General features: G+C 43.3%; 1 protein-coding gene across 1 annotated transcript; it reads right to left on the reverse strand.

Annotated features, from left to right (window-relative positions):
- Positions 1 to 151: 151 nt before the first annotated feature.
- LOC133799530 (metal tolerance protein 4-like) lies at positions 152 to 13,499 on the reverse strand. Its single transcript, XM_062237539.1, has 4 exons — positions 13,379 to 13,499; positions 699 to 868; positions 292 to 490; positions 152 to 156 (listed from the first exon to the last, which is right to left on the reverse strand). Exons 1-4 carry the CDS (start codon positions 13,497 to 13,499, stop codon positions 152 to 154), a joined length of 495 nt encoding a protein of 164 aa, XP_062093523.1.
- Positions 13,500 to 17,145: the final 3,646 nt, after the last annotated feature.

Genomic DNA, 17,145 nt, shown 5'->3' on the forward strand with positions numbered 1-17,145 from the left:
ATGACCACATACTTTAGAGATTTCCGGCAGAAAATGACCAAAGAAAATTTCTAGAATCAAATAACACATCTTCTTTAGACAAATTTAATAAAACAAAGTCACTCAATAAGCTTTATTTTTTCCTTATTTCATCCAAGACTCATGAATTTATCTACTCTGTAACAAACAGAGTAAAACACACTAGATGATATATGTGTTCACTAAGGAAGCCAAACAACCTTCAATGTGGAAATGAAGCAAGAAAGAGAAAAATCTGTGAACACTATCAAAAAATTAAGCTACAGATTGTACCTAGTGTCGCCATGATAGCAACAAAAATGATTATGCCAACAGGCTGCACCCTCAATTTTCCAATGGGGTATCTATAAATATTTATACTTTTCATTGAAAAGTGAGTGAACCAAAGTATGCCACCATCCATGAGACCCAGCAAATAATCTAGTGTTGATGCTGCAATGGCTATGGACCCACTCTTTATAGTAACATAGATCTGCAGAATCAAACATAAGATTCAATTTTAGTTTGTAAAGTGGGAATGAATGATCTATAAGGCCATAAAATATTATTTGATGCAAGAACTCAAATACTCTAAAACATGGTCTATATAATCTAATACGTTACAGATACGACTGGAGCTGTAAAAGCTCTTAAGAACTTACTTCAGCCAATATTTCTTATAAAAAATACCCAAATTTTACCTTAAGTACCAAGAGAATTATGTTTGCATAATTAGAGATCTTCATGGATCTTTCATGCTGAGCTTGTTCATCAAGATCATCTTCATCAATGCCTTCTGATTGCACTATAGAGTCAACTTCCTCAAAAGATTTCAGAGTTAAAAGCTGTATTTCATAGTAGTCCTTTTCTCCTATAATTTAAAGAAGAAACAAAAAAAATTATTTGTAAGAACATGTATATATAACAACATAAGAATAACAAAAGAATCAAATCATGCATCGTTGGATTGCTATGGTTGCAGAATCTTTGAACAAGTGAAGAATTCTCCCCCAGTTTCTCAACAGACAAACAATGCCTTAAACCACAAACAATACCTCGGTTTGTTTCCTAAGAAAATTAATAAAAAAACCAAAACAATAATCACTCATTTTGTGGTTCCAAGAAACCAATCAATCCAGGTAAAATGAAGTTTTCTCATTTTCTGATTACTCATTACATATATAACCAAAAACAACAAGAAAAAGAACATAAAAATCTTGAGCGCATTTTCTCAGTAACCAAACAGAGTTTTCTTTAATTGAAGTTGAAAAAAACCTACACTTAAGCCACTGGTCCGAATTAGGTCGATATCGTAGGGACTGGACTCAATGTCAAGACCAGAACGGACCTTGTCGGGGAGCCTAGAGGTGAATTCGGTCCTGAGCGAGTTAACAGAGTATCCTCAACTGAGTCGGCGATTCCGGCGACCATTATCACTCGGTCTCCGACTTCACTTCATCAAAGAGGTTGAAAGTTGGTGACTGAGAGGCTCCTTCCATTCGTTGAGGCTCTTGTAGGAGGTTGCGTTGGAAAGAGGTGGTGGTGTTCAAGGTTCAGTCTTTACCAAATTTTTTCAACTAGGGTTTAAGAAAATTGATTAGAGAGGGTAGGAGGAAAATGAAAGAGAGGAAAAGAAAGTGTACTGCGTATAAGAGAGAAAAAGAATATAACACATTTCATTTATCGCTTTTTCTTTTTTTCAGTTGCCGCGTTTTTAATTTAATTTTACTTTCTTTAGCACATTTATTTTATATATATTATAATACTTTTTCAATAGTCTTACAATGATGTGTTATAGAAAGTAGTCTTTGTTGTGGTGTATCGACCTCGAAAAGCTCAAGGATGTGTAGCCTCGAATATTCTCTGAGCTCGCAATGGCCATGGTTGAACACTTATATATATATTTTTCCCTGATACATCTCTTGCCTTCAGACAAAATGGCTCGAGCTAGAATGAGATGACTCCACCAATAGTTACTTGTTCCGAGTATATGCAAAGTTAGGCAACGAGCTCATGAGCGACTGCTAGTCTCAGAGATTTGGTGAATGTCGTACCTAAGTTAATCAGTTATATGTGAACATATTTATTGTTGTACAATCTCATTGTTTAAGGGATATTATTTAATCTGTTATCCGATCCCACATTTTATGGGACGTTTCCGTGTATGTAGGAAATAATGCAATAAATAACATTATATTAATTGATTTACAGAATATCTTCCCGAGATATGTGGGAACAAATTCTGCAACCTCCTCTATAAATAGAGAAGGAAGCACCATTTGTAAGGGTGAGATAATGATTTTGGAGAGAAAACTCCGGGCAACTATTCTCTTAAAAGTTTTCCAGAAAACTCCCAAGTTCTAATAATAAAGACTCGTGGACTAGGAAAATTTAACTGCTGAACCACGTAAAAACCCTCTTGTGTTCTTCTTTGTTCATTTCCTCCAATATTTTCTTGTTTAATTGCTCTCCTATTCAAGTTGACGAAAAACAGCGTCAACAGTTTGCTGCTTTCATTAAGAGCCATTAAACAGTGCGTGCGTGGGTTTGTTTAATCAGGAAGCCTCTCGAATTAGCAATGGCAGCAAATGATCCCAATATTCCTGAGGAGAAATTTTTAGATGAAGCTGAGTACCCCCGGCGCCCTGGAAAGCAGCCTATGGTGAATTCTGACCCCGATGAGAGGAGTAGTTCATTCGACTCTCAAGGACCACCTACCCCCAGGGACGACGAGGACATGTACTATAATCTTGAACGATACGTCCCAATAGTGGAACTAAAATATCCTCAACTGCGAAAGCAGTTGGCAGAAGCTAAGAAACACAACGAAGAGCTAGCAAGACTAACTACTGAAGCGCAGGCAGCTTAGGCCCCACCTCCGCAAGATGCCCAGGCTCCGCCTCCGTGGGACGTTCACATTCCACCGTGTAGGCCTCGGCGACGGCCGCGCAAAAACGCAGCTACCCGAAGAGCAGAGCAACCTTCGCCACCAGCAGAGCAGCCTGCTCCACCAAGACCCCGAAGAAGTAACCGGGATGAAGGTCCTGCCAACCCAACTGCAGAGGCACCAGCCGGAGTAGGGAATAACCGAGTCCCCTCGGAGGCTCGGACCCTAAATCCTGGTACCGTGCAGAATGTTGCAGAACCTGATCGAGCAAACTCAGGGCCTTCTAGGCCCCATAAAGGATGGCAACCACCATCGCCAATAAGACACCCACCATCACCAATAAGGATTCCCTTGCCAATTCAGAGGGATGCACAACCGACCCATGGTGATAAGGAAAGGCGAGCTGGGAAAAGGTGTGGGAATGGGGAAACTGCTAGGGAGCATAGGGGTCCCAATCCCACGAGAAGCCAAATGTCTTGATCTCAAATTGTTGAGACAAGGCGACCAGCAAGAAACCCAGCTCGAAATAACCATGCAACGAGCCATATTAACGAAGGCTTGGGTGGCACCAGGTCTGTAAGCATATACGACCAGGAACCAAGGAACACTGGAAATCGAGGAAATAACCCAGATTTACGGGAGCATCTGAACCATAATCGGGGGCGTGATAATCCATCGAATACAGATCTGAGAGATCATCTCAATGGGTGTAAGCACCCGGCGCCGAGGCGCGAAACTGGAGTTGTAATCAACGATAACTAGTTCCCGTTGATTCAAGTCAGACCCCCCCATAGATCCAGTCCAAGAAAGGATTGAACAGTTGGAAAGAGCATTTAGGCTCTTGTAAAACGAACGGGGTTGGGAACGGGACGAAGAGTTCGATGAAGAACTCAAGCCCTTCACCCTGCATATTTCTAGCACCCCGTTTCCTCAAGGGTTCAGAATTCCTCATGTCCGACCATTTGATTGGAATTTGGATCCATATAGTCATTTAAGTATGTTCAACACAATCATGCAGCCAGTAATGTGGGCTACGAGCTCAGGTGCATGCTGTTCCCAGCCTCCGCTCACGGGACCAGCAAAGAATTGGTTTGAAAAATATAAGAGACATTCGATTGCTTCTTGGGAGCAATTATCAAGAGATTTTAAGAAGCAATTCAAGGCCATGGTCGGCATTAGGCCCGAGGCATCTGCCTTGACCAATGTCCGACAACAGCCAAATGAGACACTGAAAAGTTATCTCACAAGGTTTAACTTGGAAGTCGCTCGAGCTTGTGACGTCGACGACAGTGGCCATTTAATGGCTGTTCGAGCCAGAGTAATGCCTGGAAGTGCTCTATGGGAAGACATGCAAAGAAAGCCCGTAAGGTCCTTAACCGAGTTCAATTGATGAGCTCAGAGGTTTGTTAATGTAGAAGAGGCGAGGTCACCGTTGAATATGACCTCTCAGCCCATAACTACAACAACAAACACAAACTCTGCCTCGACCTCGGCGGATCCTACGACCTCAAAGCTCCCCAGGGACAACTCTTCTAAAAGAAAGAAAAATGAAGGGAATAATCCCAAGGTGGAAGGAGGAAAAAAGAAGAAAGGGGGAAGATACTTCTCCGTATACAAGATGTATACCGAGCTCAATGAGTCTCGGGAGAATATCTACCTGGCTAATGAAAACCAGGTCCCTTTCAAATGGTCTGACCCCATGAGAAACCAAAAGGCGAAAAGAGACTCCAACAAGTACTGCAGATTCCACAGAGATATCAAACATACAACCGATGAATGCAGACAACTAAAAGATGAGATTGAAGGACTAATCTCGAGAGGATATTTAAGACAGTATGTAAGAAATCAGAACCCCAATCAGGCTTCCACAAGCCAGAGGGTAGCAACTGCCCCACCTGCCCAGAACAGCAACTCCCGAGCAAGGGAGGATGAACGACCCCCTCCGATTGATGGAGAATATGTCATAACCATCTTGGGGGGGCCCCATATTGCAGGATCGGGCAGGAATGCCTAGAAAAGATACGTGAATGAGCTGAAAACTGGTGACGGGTCTCTCTACGAACCCGAACCCAGAGCTCCGAAACTACAAAGGGTTGAATCTCAACCCATAACTTTTACTGAAGATGACACTTCCCATGTACAGTTCCCTCATAATGACCCATTGGTCATCACCCTTCAGTTCGCGAACAAGAGGGTACACCGAGTCCTGATTGATAGTGGGAGCTCGGTAAATATCCTCTACAAAGCTACTTTAGAAAAGATGGGACTCGCGCTTCGTGACCTAAAGGCATGTGGAACGACGTTGTATGGCTTTTCAAGAGAAGGGATTGCCTGCATGGGATCCATCGAACTCCCTGTAACCTTGGGAGACTACCCTGTCTCTATAACCAAGATGATGGAGTTCGTAGTGGTGGATCTCCCATCAGCCTATAACGTACTACTCGGGAGACCCGCCCTAGTAGGGATGGGGCAGTTTCATCCGTAAGGCATCTGGCCATCAAGTTCCTGACTTCTAGTGGTATCGGGACTCTGAAAGGGGACCAACTCGCAGGAAGGGAATGCTACAACATTTCCGTTAGAGGGAAGAAGTAGACAAGTGCACAAACACTTGTTGTAATTCAGAATAAGGATGGGACAATCTTCCAAATAGATGTAGAGATCGATCCAAGAGTAGAAGAAAGGGATGATCTCGAGCCTCTATAAGAGCTCGAAGAAGTTGATCCCCCCAAAACTGTGAAGGTTAAAAAACCTTTCAGATGAAACAAAGTAGCAATTAATTTGCTTCTTGAGGAAGAACCAGGATGTTTTTGCATGGTCACATTCGGACATGGTAGGGATAAGTTCGAATGTGATAAGCCATGCCCTTAACATTGACAAGAGCTTCCCCCCGAAGCAACAAAAATGAAGACTCCTGGACGATGACAGGAAGAAAGCCCTGAAGGAAGAGGTTGACAGGTTAAAGGCGAATCGATTTATATGAGACACCTTCTACCCTGATTGGGTCGCTAACCCAGTACTGGTTCCAAAACCTAATGGAACATGGCAAACTTGTATCGATTACTCTGACCTTAATAAGGCATGCCCTAAGGACTGCTTTCCCCTACCTCGGATCGACCAGTTTGTAGATGCCACAGCCAGGCACGGACTTATGTCATTCATGGACGCTTATTATGGATGTAACCAGATCGCCATGCATGCCCTTGACAAAGAGCATACGAGTTTTGTGACAGATAAAGGGCTGTATTGTTACAATGTCATGCCTTTCGGGCTTAAGAATGCTGGAGCCACGTATCAAAGGCTCGTAAACATGATGTTCTCCGAGCAAATAGGTAATAACATGGAAGTGTATGTTGATGATATGTTGGTCAAATATAAACATAACAATAACCATGTGGACGACCTCAAAGAGTGCTTCGCCGTACTACGAAAGTACAACATGAAGCTCAACCCCCAGAAATGCTCCTTTGGAGTATCGTCGGGGAAGTTTCTGGGCTTCATTGTGAATGTGCGGGGAATAGAGGTTAATCTTGACAAGATCCAGGCATTAATTGACATGCCCTCACCTTGAAAGCATAAAGATGTCCAGAGCTTAACTGGACGGATGGCGGCTTTAAGTAGATTGATCTCTAAATCTATAGATTGATGCCTGCCATTTTCAACCTTTTGAGAAGGGGCAGAAAATTCGAGTGGACAGAGGAATGCGAGCTGGCATTTCAGGAGCTCAAGAAGCACCTTGTGGAACCTCCCATCTTGTCGAAACCTATCACAGGAGAAACCTTGTACCTATATCTCGCTACAACCGAGCACGCCATCAGCACCGTGCTCATCCGAGAAAATCAGAAAGTACAAAAACCAATGTGCTATGTCAGCAAAAGGTTACTGGGGGCAGAATCAAGATACCCGTTAATGGAGAAGTTGGCTCTTAGCCTAATCCACTCATCTCGAAAGCTCCGACCTTACTTCCAGGCACACCCCATCCATGTGCTAACTGACCAACCACTATGGTAAGTCATGTCAAAGCCAGAAGCCTCGGACCGATTATTAAAATGGGCCGTTGAGCTCGGACAATTCGAGATCACCTATCATCCCAGAACGACCATAAAAGGGCAGGCCCTGGCAGACTTCATTGTGGAATGTATGGGAGTATCTGACGACGAAGTTATAACCCCAGCCCATGAGTTGTGGAAACTTTACATTGATAGATCTTCCAACAAAAATGGATCTGGGGCAGGAATCATATTGATCACTCCAATTGGAAGTCGGTTTCACTTCGCCTTAAGGTTTGGCTTTGAAGCATCTAACAACGAGGTTGAATATGAAGCTCTATTGGCCGGACTTTGAATAGCCAAGGAACTCAAGGCTAAGGCGATACATTGCTATAGTGACTTGCAGTTGGTGGTCAACCAAATCTTAGGGGAATACCAAGCTCGTGGAACAAAGATGGCCGCATATTTAGAAAAACCAAAAATAGCACTCGAACATTTTGAGTTCTATACAATAGAGAAGGTTCCCCAAGAACAAAATTTGAATGCAAATGCCCTAGCCAGGCTCGCGACATCCACCGAAGTCGATGCGCTGAATGTTGTGCCAATCGAGCACCTGTTGACGCCCAGTATTGGCGAGCCTAAACAGGAAGATGTCTGCATGATTAACTCCAAACCAACCTGGATGACCCCAATAGTTGATTACCTTGAAACCGGTATTCTTCCAGTAGAACAGAACAAGGCTCGAAAGCTGATGTATCAAATTCCTAGATACACTGTTGTGGAAGGAAGGTTATACCAGAGAGGATACTCTATGCCATTACTCTGATGTGTAACTCCACCCGAGGCTAAGAAAATCCTAGAAGAAATTCATGAATGATTTTGTTGAGACCACACTGGGGGCATAACCTATCTAAGAAAATTATAAGACAAGGATACTTCTGGCCCACTATCAAAGCAGATGCATTTGCGTATGTCAAGAAATGCGATAAATGCCAGCGGTACGCTACAATCCCGCGAGCTCCACCGTCTGAGCTAACTATGATGACCTCCCCATGTCCATTTGCGGTATGGGGAATTGATCTCATAGGCTCGCTGCCGACTGGCAAAGGTGGAGTTAAGTATGCGGTAGTCGCGGTCGATTATTTTACAAAGTGGACCGAGGCCGAACCTCTGGCTACGATTACCTCAAAGAAAGTCTTGGACTTTGTGGTGATAAACATCATCTGCCGATATGGAATGCCAAGGAAAATAGTATCAGATAACGGTACTCAATTCGACAATGAATTATTTACCAATTTTTGTGAGAAAAATGGGATAATGAAAAGATTCTCCTCTGTTGCCCATCCCTAAGCAAACGGCCAAGTCGAGGCTGTGAATAAAACTCTCAAGAGTTCTATGAAAAAGAAATTGGAAAAACCAAAGGGAAAATGGCCCGAGGAGTTACCCCAAATCTTGTGGGCCTATCAAACCACAGCTCACACTTCAACAGGACATGCCCCTTTTTCTCTGGCATATGGATGCAAGGCCATGTTACCAATCAAGGTCAAAATACCCATAATTCATAGCCATGCGTATGATCAAGCCTCGAACCAATCCCAGCTCGAAGAGTGAGACGAAGCTCAACTGAAAAATGCAGCATATCAGCAGCGAGCTACCCGATATTTCAATAAAAAGGTTCGGGTAGGAAATTCGGATTGGGAGACTTAGTGTTAAGGTGTGTGTTCCTAGCTATGCGGGACCTAGCCGCTGGCGTGCTCGGGCCTGATTGGGAAGGACCTTATCAAATCGAGTCAGTTATTCGACCTGGCGTCTACAAATTGGCAAGGTTAAACGGAGAATTGGTACCACGAGCATGGAATGGCAAACATCTGCGACCTTACTATCAATAGTGTAGGAATGATGTTTCTTGTAACCATGCTTGTTTATCTTTACAAAGTTTCTGTTAATAAATTGTTCAATTCCGAGTAAAGTTCATTTTCATGTCAATATGCTGTATTTTTTGCAAACTCTCTTAATTTAATAACCTATGATCACACTCATAGGATATTAAGGGGGCATTAGTGGTATATATACCATAAGTTTGAAAAAATAAATAACTCAAAAATAGCATACACAAAAACAAGCAAATGTCTGAACCGTTAACTAGATTATTAAAAATAAAGTGTTTGGCTATAACCAAATGCGCGAGTTTAAATAATTTGGACATAACCAGATTATTAAAAATAAAGTGCTTGGATATAACCAAATGCGCGAGCTTAGATAATTTGGACATAACCAGATTATTAAAAATAAAGTGTTTGGATATAACCAAATGCGCGAGCTTAGATAATTTGGACATAACCAGATTATTAAAAATCAAGTGTTTGGATATAACAAAATGCGCGAGCTTAGATAGTTTGGACGAAACCAGATTATTAAAATTAAAAGTGTATGGATTACAAACCAATCACGAGCTACAAAATTTTGGAACAAACCAGCTAAAACTAATCGACAGAAACATGGGATAAAAATAAACCCACTTCAGATTAAGTCGAGATCGAGGCTGGAATATCTTGCAAAAAGATAGTTTCGCCCTCATAACTTTGGGGAGCTACCCGAGGATGAGGAAAAGTAACTAGAAAAGTAGAATATAACTAAACTACCTACCTTACACGCCATATAAGTACTTTTGAGTGCATGGTAAAAGTAAGTTCCGTCCTTGACAAATAATGAGATCGGACACTCGCCCGGATGGCGTCTCCTGCACCTTGTGCACTCAGGATAAGTCCTCCATGTATCACTGCCTCCCTGAGTACCCCGACCTCTCCTATCAGGACCAGGAGCGATCGAAGCCTCAGGGGTCTTCCTCTTCAAATCACTGGGGCCTCTGCCCCTTCCAGCACCAGAATATGGAGGCACCGCCCTGCGGCCCTCCCTCTTCACATCACTCTCTCTCCATATCTTATTCTCCGCTTCCTCAGTGGTAAGAGCCTTCTCCACAACCTGGGCATAAATTGTCCCTCCAGGAACTGTGGTAATTCTCACATCTCGGGCTATCATAGCATTCAGCCCTATGATAAATCTATCCTGCCTAGCTACATCAGTAGGCACAAGATCTGGTGCAAACTTCGCAAGTTTGTCAAACTTCAAGGCATATTCTGTAACTGTCATACTGCCCTGAACTAACCCCACAAACTCGTTTATCTTCGTTGCCCTGATGGCAACATTATAATACTTATGACTGAATAGATCCTTAAATCCTTCCCAAGTCAATGCAGTAACATCTCTAGTCTGTGATGCCACCTCCCACCAGATTCGGGCATCCTCCCTCAGCATATAAGTGGCACAGGCCACTCTATCATGTCCTTCTACCCTCATAAAATCAAGAATGGTAGTAATCATGGTCATCCACTGCTCAGCCTTCAGTGGATCAGGTCCTCCCTCAAAGATTGGGGGTTGTTGCTTCCTGAACCACTCATACAACGGTTCCCACTTATTCCCAACTTGAACTGGTTGCACACCAAGTACCATTGCAGGTGGCACAATAGGGGCAACACTCCCAGACGGAGCCTGTTGCCGCAGAATTCGAATCTGTTCATCTTGGCTCTGAAGCCGAGCCTGCATGTCTGCCATCAACTGCTGCCAGTTTTCAAGAACTAGCAGAGGGGTCTGGTCCTGATCATCATCTCTAGCCCCAAACCTGCCGGCTAGTCGGGTAGATTTTCTTGGACGCATAGTTATCCAAGTCAATATGCAATGAACGACTCGGCAATCAGACTATGATGACAAGGTAATAATCCTTTCATGATAATATCAGTACTAATAAGCACGCCTCAATAGCATCATGCAATAGTCAAAGGCCAGGCCCTACCAGTATCTCATGCTCCCTATTAATCAAATAGATATCAATAGTCATATCTCATTCAAATCATTTAAACACATAATCATATATACACAATTACCAAACCCTGAGTTGAGCTTGTCTCTTGTGGCGAATGTACATATCCAGCCAGTCTTCAGGACCCATAAACCTAGAACGCTCTGATACCATGTTGTAACGCCTTGGATAGCCAAGACCGTTACACTGTGTGTTTATAAAAGTGATAGACCTGCTAATCAAGTCATTTAATTAAGAACGTGTTTTAGAAACTATAATGGAACTAGGGTTAAAAGATTTTGGTCTTAAAAGTCACTTTTCTTATAAAGAAACATTTCCTGTTTACACGGGATCCCAAAAAATATTAAGATTAAACCATTTACAAAAGATTCAGGAATTAAATACAGAAGTAGCCATATTAAGGCAAAACAGACAATTAGGCAATCTTTTTCCTGATCCACTCCTCGGCCATAGCGACCAAACAGCTGGCTATGTACATTCAACCCCACAGCTCTCCACCTCAGGATTGGTCCAACTTGCCTTTGCCTTTACCTACACCACGTAGCACCCGTGAGCCAAGGCCCAGCAAGAAAACACATCAATAGAGCATAAGCAATCAACAACCAATTCAATATCTCATATTGCATAAACATGTTCACAACCACATAAACATTCAGAATAACCAAGTATTCAGCATACTAAACATATCAACTCATATCATATATCAATTTACAAATGATAACTAGGGTTAGCGCCCTCAGGCCGCACCCTCCGTTATCCCACTGACTCCGACCCGCTTAAACCGAGCTCAGTGAATAATAAGATGTCCTCGGCTACCTGTGGTCAAGCCGCACCCTGTGCGCAAATATTGAATACGACACCCTTAGGCCGCTATCACATGTCCCATGGCGTAATACCATCATTGACATTATACAAATATTGGGAGCTCTTAGTCCCATCACAAACATATAACCGGGTGCAGTTTTCTTACCTTTAGGTTCGCTAGCTTTGATCACTTGACTCCTTGAGCACAATCCCTCTCGAGCCCTAGCGCTCACCTAATCACAACCATAGGTCAAAGTCATCACCAAACCTCAAGTCCAAAACCTAGCCTCGGGACCAATCCCGAGCCCCCGGGAAGTCCTAATTCCACCAAACAGGGTGGTGGAATCGAACCTCGAACCCTTGGTCAAAAACCCTTGCAAATAACCCTAAAATCCCTTTATGGAAACAGGGCAGCACTACAGCGCTCTAAGGAGGGCGCTACAACGCTACAAGAAGAACCAAAATCCCCTAGAAAGCATGGCCTAGCACTACAACGCCCAAAGGCTAGCGCTATAGCGCTAGTCTCAGACAACCAACACCACATTTTCCCTTCCTGCGATTTCCCCGAGCCAAACTCAACCAAAACTTCTCCAAACCTTCACCAAACTTAAAAACAAGCTTATTAACACACTCCACTCATCCCAAGCATCCCAAATACTCAAACCCCAATCACATGCATCCCTAATCTCAAAATTCACCATTGTTTCTCATAGACTTCAGAAACTCAGCAAAACAGTCAGAACTTCAAAGTTTAAAGCTTAGAATTTTATACCTTTGATGGAAATTTGATTTCAAGTTAACTTCTTGACCTCCTTAGCTTGATCTTCCCCAATTCCTTGGCTTGAATTCCCCTAAATTTCCCATCAACTCAGCTTAGACACCACTGTTTAAACTAACCAAACCAGAAACTGAAAACTCTAAAGGCTTACCTCAAATATTGATGTGTTCTTGCTAATCCCCTTGCCAACCTTTCAAGTTTAGCTCAATACTCTTGTTGCTCAGCCTAATCTAGCTCCCTTCTGAGTCTTTCTCCAAGAAAATTGAAGAGAAATGGTGAGAGAACCACAAACCCACCCTTTGGAAAAACTGCTCTGTTTTCTCCCTTTTCTTTTTCTTTCTTTTCCTTCTTTTCTTTCTTTCCTCAGCCTTCTACATTACTCTACAATTTCCACTAAGTATAAAGCCTCAGCATACTTATCTCTTGTAAGCCAATTGACCAAAATGCCCTCCCTCTTAATTTTAAACCTTTAAGTGCATCTAGGGCATTTTAGTCATTTCACCTCAATTCCCGCTAATTCCTCGAATGTCTCTAATATTTACCGCTTACTTCCCGATACCTAATTAATAACCAATTATATTCCTCATTATCAAAATTAACCTCAATATATTCTCTAAATTCCCATTTATACCCCTAGGCTCGCCCCGAGCCGGGTATAAATCCCCGCCGTGACTTTTTCTCTAATCTGCTCACTAGGATCGTCTCGAGTCACAGATCACAGATATATCCACATAATAATGTGGTCTCAACAATTATCGCATATATATAAAATTATGCCCGCAACGAGCCAAAATTACGATTATGCCCTTCTAACCTAGTTAGGGCCTACATTCATACTAATACACATAGTCATGCATCTCAAGTATTCAAATAGTCATACAACATGCTTTAAATCATTAAATCACATATATTCCAATTATGCCCTCCTGGCACACTAATCAAGGCCCTTAAGTCTTATTAGTAAATTTGGGTCGTGACACTGTACATGGCCAAGTCAACCGCCCGATCCTTCCTCTGCTTAAACTCTTCAAGGAGACGAGCCTTTTCACCTTCTATTATCTCAAAGGTGGCCTTTTTCTCCTCTTTGAGCTTGGCATTTAACTTCTCAAGCTCGTCAATCCTGGAGCTCTTCTCTTTAATCTCAGCTTCCAGCTTTGACCTTGCGGCCATGAACTTGTCAGCGAGCTTGAGCTGGAGATCCTTCGACCCCTGAGCATAGGACATGCTCGCGTGTACCTTGTTGTTCAGCTTGTAATTTAGCTGAGCAACTGCGGTAAGAGACTAGCGCACAAACGAATCAATTTAGAAGATATTCTAGGCAAAATTCCAACAAATAGTAAAGTGAGAGGTTACCGCGGAGGTGAGCTCAACACTCTTGTCATAGAGGACGTTGCAGTCTCGAGCATTGACCAAAAATTGCCACTGAGGAGCCTCAAATTACTGATGCTTTGACCTACCCAAGAGAGGACGTCCGAGCCAAGAGTGGCTCCGTGAGTCCCGGTAGCGTTGTCGACGACATACTCATCAACATGAGTAGAAATCGACAACAGGCGCCCCTTAGAGGTCTCTGGTTTCTTCGGAACTAAGCCGAGTGTTGGAAAGATCCGGATAGCTGGATGCACAAGAGGAGCATCTCCCATAGGAATGTCGACCTGAGGAGTGGGGTCCGTTACTAGGCCCGGAAAAATAGGAGCTGAGGGAGGAGGAGTCGCCTTGGTCCTTTTAGGGACCTTGGTAGGCCGACCAGACCTTTGCGAGGCTCTCGGGCGCTTGCTTTGCTTGGCCCCCACACCACTGGAAAGCGTGTTCTCAAGGTCGGAGTCCATATTACCTGCATGATCAAATCACATTAGAAAACGATCTTAAGATGCTAAAATTAGCATAATGCAGACAATCAAAGAAATTAAGGACAAGTGATGAGGAACCTAACTGGAACTCTCCCCCGAGCTTGTGCTCGGTGAACAAGTCATTCCCTCATCTTCAGAGGAGGCTGGGGGAGTCCCTTCCCTATACGTGGAAGTCAACCTCGAAAGGTCCCTATAATCGTTTGTCCCATATTGGATGGCTATTCCATCCCAAACCTCATTCAGACTATACATTGTGTCGTATTTCCCTAGCCAACTATCAAACCTATGGACCCTATCATCTACCAAAGACCATACATAAAAGTTGTCCTTATCATCTTCACATAAGATCAGGGTGTCAGGTTTATGCTTAAGTAGGGAAGGAGACCACAAGGCCGAGCTAAGAATGACCTTACCTCTGTCATTCGAGCTCGAGGCCTCATCGTTGGCATCGTTCCCCGAGCACGGACTCCTGCGACGACGCACGATCTTTGCCTCGGAGGAAGACTGCCGGTTGGGAGAGGCACAAACTCCCACTCGGTGTACTTCTTGTAGGCCCTATCGTTTGTGGACTGGTCCTTCTCTAAGAGACCACAGGATCGGAGCCTATCTTCATGAAGAAGATAAGACAGGGAGCGCCTGCCATATGGAAGTTGGAGCAAAGTCTCTTTATGCTCCCTCATTACGTCCGTGGGAGTGGGACGGTGATAGTTGGCTGAAAGAATGGAATACATTATGAGATAATTCAAGCCTAAAAGAAAATCGAGCATGAGAGGAAAAGGATCATATGCTTACGAATTCGCCTAAACGAATAATATCTTGAGGGAGCCAGGCCATCCGTCCAAAAGAACGCCAACTTGAAGTTAGGTGGATGGTTGGGCATGTCCTCGAAGATCTTCTTCTCCCTGGGATAGCTCAAAAGGTTGTAGAAGCCATCTCCTCCCTGAACTCGTGAGGGATTGCTTTTCAAGCAAAAGAGATACAAAATCTCTTTTGGCGAAGGTCCTTCCCACTTCAGCTCGTGGTAAGGCGACCTCAAGGCTGACAAGACTCTGTATGAGTTGGTCTGGAGTTGGAAGGGCGCGAGCCCAACAAAATCCAAAAAGTCCTTAAAAAAGGACTTCAAGGGCAGTAAGGCCCTTGCCTTCATATGCTCGTGGCTTCAGGCCGCGAGCTTCAACTTATTGTCAAAATTTCCATCTCCCGGGGCATAACAGCTACATTCGTTGGTGGTCGGAGCTCGACACCTTAGCGAGCCTGACAATCCTAGGCCGTGGCGAGCTAGGATGTTGGTTATCTACCCTAATGAGGAAACTGAGCTCCAATAGTGCTCGGCCTCGAAAAACTCTCCCCTCAAGGTGGGAATGGCGGTCGGCTGTGAGGTGGATGGAAAATTTGTTGATTCTTCCATCAGTGAAAATTTGAGTTCGCCTGGTTTGAAAGAGACTGTTACTTTAAGAGTAGGGTCGAGAGGAATTGGTCTGGGCTCAGGGTTCGGGTCTTGACAGATTGCGACTCTAAGTTTTTTCCTCTTTCTCTCTTCGACCTTGTCAATTTGGCGTCGAAAGTGACCTTGAGTATCCTCTTGCTCACGTCTCAATTCGTGCTCATGAATCAGCTGCTGATTCTGACTATAAGGCGACTCAGGGCTCGGAGTTGTTGGGGAATAAGGAATCGCGAGTACTGACCCCCACTGTTTTTCCAAATTCTGAGGCATCTAGCAAGAAAGAAACAGGGTGAGGGCCAGGCACACAATAAATTAAGGATAAAAATCAATATGGTCTGAGCTCGAATGCTCAAAACCATGGAATAAGCTCGATCAAAGGAACGAGGTTAGGCTCGTACAAAATCTAAGCTATTGAAAGAATCGAGCCCCAAGCGTGTATTTGACGTGAAGGGGGAGAAGTGGATTTATTTTTTAGAATCCCAGATTTTCATGGAAAAATTTGGCGGTTACTCAAAAAGGTGATATTTTTGGGAAACGTGCAATTTAAAAACCCTAATTCCATACCCCATTTCTTGGTCTACACGATATGTTATCTGAAATTTAAATAACACAGTAAAAGAACCATATTTGCATCTTTTACACAAAATCTGGGTTTGGAAACCCATAATATCAGATGAGCCTAAGAACTACACGGTATCGGCAGAAACATTCTAGTACTAAACTAGTAAATGTGCCTATAGTGCAACATCAATATAAACATGCATGGAAAAACAGAACATATAGACGAACATATGGGGTCAAGAACAGATACTTAGACAATGAAGCTGATGGGTGCAGAGAAATTGATGACCGAAGGAGTGGTTGCAATAAAAATCTCACGGAGTCGAACAAGCCAACATTGTTTTGTTTTCTTGGTTTGGAGAACATGCAAGAACTGAACAAATTGGGTTCTGGATTTTTCTTCTCTTTTCTCTGAAAACTCAAAGACGTGAAACTGAAATGAGGAAGACGACTGGCATATTTATAGGCCCCAAAGGATGTCAAACGTCGAATTGATCTAGACCGTTGGCCAAATTCGGTATTTGATCGAACGGTCAGGAACAAATAAAAGGATGGCGCCATAAAGTTGGCAGGCGGAAGAACGTGCGCATGGTGCAAAAGACACTCAAGTACTCTGACCATTCAACGCCCGGCTGACGCCTGTCCACACTCGAGTGCAATTGATGGTAAAATTTCCAAGAGGGGCAGTTCAAAAGTTTCCTTCTCATGGGATTTGAACTAATACTTTTGAGGGGGAAAAATATTACACCCAGATTTTGAGATGAGAAGTTATGACCCCGAAATCTAGGCTTGTCCGGTGTGAGCTCGAAATATACACGGTCTTCATATGATCCTTCAGTCGAACTGCTTTGTTGTTAGTAACGACCTCAAAAAGTGTAGCATCGAATATTCTCTGAGCTTGCAATGGCCATGGTTGAACACTTATATATATTTTTCCCTGATACATCTCTTGCCTTCAGACGAA

The sequence above is a fragment of the Humulus lupulus genome, chromosome 9 (genome assembly GCF_963169125.1).
Source record: "Humulus lupulus chromosome 9, drHumLupu1.1, whole genome shotgun sequence".
Lineage (NCBI taxonomy): Eukaryota > Viridiplantae > Streptophyta > Magnoliopsida > Rosales > Cannabaceae > Humulus > Humulus lupulus.

Bases quoted from the DNA above. Each gene is read 5' to 3' on its own strand.
- LOC133799530 (XM_062237539.1), bottom strand. From the start codon at position 13,499: ATGGCCGCAAGGTCAAAGCTGGAAGCTGAGATTAAAGAGAAGAGCTCC. The intron at 869-13,378 runs GTGAAAAGGCTC...TTTAAATTATAG, and splicing joins CACCTTTGAGATAATAGAAG to GAGAAAAGGACTACTATGAA. The intron at 491-698 runs GTAAAATTTGGG...TTGATTCTGCAG, and splicing joins TAATTCTCTTGGTACTTAAG to ATCTATGTTACTATAAAGAG.